At 34.2% G+C, this 3,549-nt stretch overlaps 1 protein-coding gene across 1 annotated transcript in view; it reads left to right on the top strand.

The window, feature by feature from the left end:
• The first annotated feature begins 269 nt into the window (after positions 1-269).
• LOC132172840 (protein NRT1/ PTR FAMILY 5.4-like) overlaps positions 270-3,549 on the top strand; it is a 6,268-nt gene continuing 2,988 nt past the window's right edge. Inside the window, exons 1-4 of the mRNA XM_059584408.1 lie at positions 270-366; positions 443-660; positions 891-1,142; positions 2,087-2,401. Of these exons, the coding sequence (XP_059440391.1) occupies positions 270-366; positions 443-660; positions 891-1,142; positions 2,087-2,401 (882 nt within the window). The remainder of the gene's footprint in view (positions 367-442; positions 661-890; positions 1,143-2,086; positions 2,402-3,549) is intronic.

Below are 3,549 nucleotides of genomic sequence, written 5' to 3' on the forward strand. Positions count from 1 at the left end.
TTGAAATTATAATCCCTACAATTCATTTCATTCTTGGAATTGCGGGGATGTTAATCCATTGGTCTAATTAATGACCCCAATGACAGCTCAAAACTTACTCAACTACACTAGATAGTACTAGATACCAATTGAAGTAACCAAATAAATGCCAAAGAAGAAGTTAAGTGATAATGAATTTAATGCATATAAAAAGGATCCAAATGCACAAGAATTTCCATCCAACTCTTTGGTACTATACCAAGTCCAAATCTTCACATAAACTTTCAGCTATGGTTGATAACTATGAAGATAGAGATACCAATTACAAGGTGTCTTCACAAGAAAAAACCACCAGCGGTGGATGGAACGCCGCCGTATTCATCATCTGTAAGCCAATCTCCTCCACCTCCTTCAGCTTCATATGCACTTCATCTTTTTCACTTCTACTTCTAATTGGATGCAGTTGTTGAGGTGGCTGAGCGATTTGTGTTCTTTGGCATGTCGGGGAACCTCATCACATACCTCACAAACCAACTCCACCTGCCTATTCCCACAGCGGCTAAGAATGTCAACATCTGGGTTGGTGTGTCTTGTCTCTTCTCCATATTTGGAGCCTTCATTGCTGATTCCTTCTTGGGTCGGTTCAAGACCATCCTTTACTCCTCCATCATTTATCTTCTGGTGAATTATCCCTTCCATTGTCTTCCATACAAAATCTCCATGTATGCTGCTATCGATGAAAATTGAGTATATATATTTTTACCAAAAAAAAAAAAAAACCATTTTGCCATTTACTTAACAAATGACATTTTTCAAGCCGTTCGGTGCAAAGAAACGCTTGAATTTGGTGTGTGTTTGTGTATAGTTGATCTAAATTAAACCTTGAATTTGTCATATGTTTTATGTGACAGGGAACCGTTATGTTGACACTGTCGGTGTCAGTAATTCCTGTGCATAATCGTAAAGTAATGTTCTTCATAGCGCTTTACATATTAACGGTCGGCGAAGGAGGGCACAAGCCATGCGTGCAAACCTTCGCGGCGGACCAATTTGAGGAGGATTCAGAAGAGGATAAGAAGGCCAAGAGCTCATTCTATAATTGGTGGTATCTGGGAATAGTGTTTGGCTCCACTTCTGCCACACTCGTAGTAATATACTTGGAGGTAAATTAACATCTGTCTAATTATTTGTGAGCTTCTTATTTTAGTACAAGGTTTTTTTTTTTTGGTTTTCTATTCAAAGATGGGAAAGGGAGAAGGTGGATTATTTTAGTAGAAGTTGTAAACACATTGATGTAACTTTGTCCAAATTTTGGAATAGGTAATCTCCATTGATTTTGTGAATATCGTGTACTCACGTCATTTAAAATTTTGGAAAAACTTAATTCACTTAATATTTTTGAACTTTCATTGGTTTTGCAATATCATTTTCAAAGTTCAGAAATTCTCAATTTAGTGTATTAAATTTTAAAAAATTTGCATTCTCACCCGTCCTATTAGAGTTTGGAGGTTAAATTAGACGGTCAATTGGGCTAAATGACCACTATACTGCTGTAAAGTTTATGAAATTACAAAATTATCCTAAAATTCCATTTTTTTTTTTTTAAAAAAAAAAAGTAAAGTACAAAAAAAAGAGATGGAAAAAAAATACATGGGTATTTTGGAAATTTCTCAGAAAATCGTAACAGAGGGATGAGCTGACATATTTTGTAAATCAAGTTCGATAGACTAAATTGAGAATTTTTGAAATTTAGGTGGTTTGGGGATGGGTAGAGAGAGAGATTGCAAAAATGATGAAAACTCAAGGGAGTTAGAGTGAAGTTTTTCTAAAAAATTTAAATGATATAGTAACATACACTGTATTACAACATATATACCATCAGATATATATGTAAAATTTAGATCATAAAATAATTCCTCTTAACATCACTTGAAATGAAGAAGATTGTAATCCCCAAATTTTAGATGAATCAAACCCATCCAAAGCTTCAATAATTTAATGATGGGAAAATTGTTCCTAATAATATTATTTGTAATTTCAAAATTCCTAATCTTATTCTGGATCATGATTCTCAAGAATTCCAAATCCTCATATAATATGTAAACAGGACAATGTTGGTTGGGCCGTAGGATTTGGAATTTTGGCAGCAGCAATGTCGGTGTCACTAGCAATATTTTTGCTAGGAATAAAGAGCTACCGGAAGCAAGGTCCCCTAGGGAGCCCACTCACTACATTGGCGCAGGTGCTTGTGGCGGCGGCTCGGAAGTGGCGTGTGAATGAGATGCGCGACGGTTGTAGTGTTTTTCGTGGAGATGAGAGGGATGGGTCCAACAGTACCGGTCAATTTAAGGCTCGGACTATGGCTCGTACTAATCAGTTGAGGTATGTTTATATTCTCTGGGTGTACTCATACTGTTTCAAGGTCCAAATAAAAAAAAAAAAAAAAACCTGACAAGGTTAATTCACTAAATTTGCTGTTTGAATTGCTAGAAATACCTATAATAATTATGATAGTTCTTGTGGAATCCACCTATCCAAGTAATTTTTGGGCATGTGGGTCCCATATTAGCTTTTTCATATTTGTTCGAATTATTACCAATTTGAGTAGCCAAATTGGTAGAGATCTCTATCCCGTTTTCTCTAAATTTAATGTACTAGGCAAAGTTCATAAGTTGTGCTAAAGATAAGGCAGGGCATTGAATGAGCTCGTGTCAAATATGGAAGGTGCTTGGGTATAATTTTTTATAAATTGGCATGGTAGTCTACATGACATTGTCATATGAATTATAATTAAATTAAATTTTTAGCGGCTCATGTGTAAGTGTCACATGACTTTACAAATTGATGTGACAATCCACATGACATTGCCACATAAGACAAAATAAAATTTAATTGTTCAATAGCTGACGTGATAGTGCCAATCACCTCAATTTATAAAAACCTTAGGTTAAAAGTTATAATATTCCTAACATCACTCGTCAAAATATCTCTTTATATTTATAAGAATAATACTAGAAATTACATTTTTATCCTACAATGCTGATATGATAGTCTCAACCAACTCATGGATTTTTTTTTTTTTTTTTTAACAAGGATTGATTCAAGAGTATTAGTTGGGACTATCATGCATGTGAGCACTGTGGAATATCTATAAGATAAATATGTGATCTATTTATAACTAAAGATTATGAGTAATGCTACATACCATATTTTTACCATACGATTATGATGTGGGAGTCTCAACAAACCATTGAATCAATCATTAATGTTAAAAAAGAAAAAAAAAAAAAAATCTAATGGTTGATTAGGATTACATTGGTATTGTGGGAAAAAAAAAATCTGATATGTACCATTACTCAAAGACTAGAAAACATCTCAAAGTATCCTGTTAATTACTTTTATTTTATTTAATTTATTATTATTATTATTGTTATTTTTTAATTGGAAAAGGTTTACACAGAGAGAGGGGGGCGAGGAGGAGGTGTTGGGTGTTTAATCCAGTTTGGCGTTCACTGTGGTTGCCTTGAACTTGTCATGATTCACTTTCAAAGGAAAATGCTTAGGGTACCA

Source organism: Corylus avellana, chromosome ca1, assembly GCF_901000735.1.
Source record: "Corylus avellana chromosome ca1, CavTom2PMs-1.0".
In the NCBI taxonomy this organism is placed as follows: domain Eukaryota; kingdom Viridiplantae; phylum Streptophyta; class Magnoliopsida; order Fagales; family Betulaceae; genus Corylus; species Corylus avellana.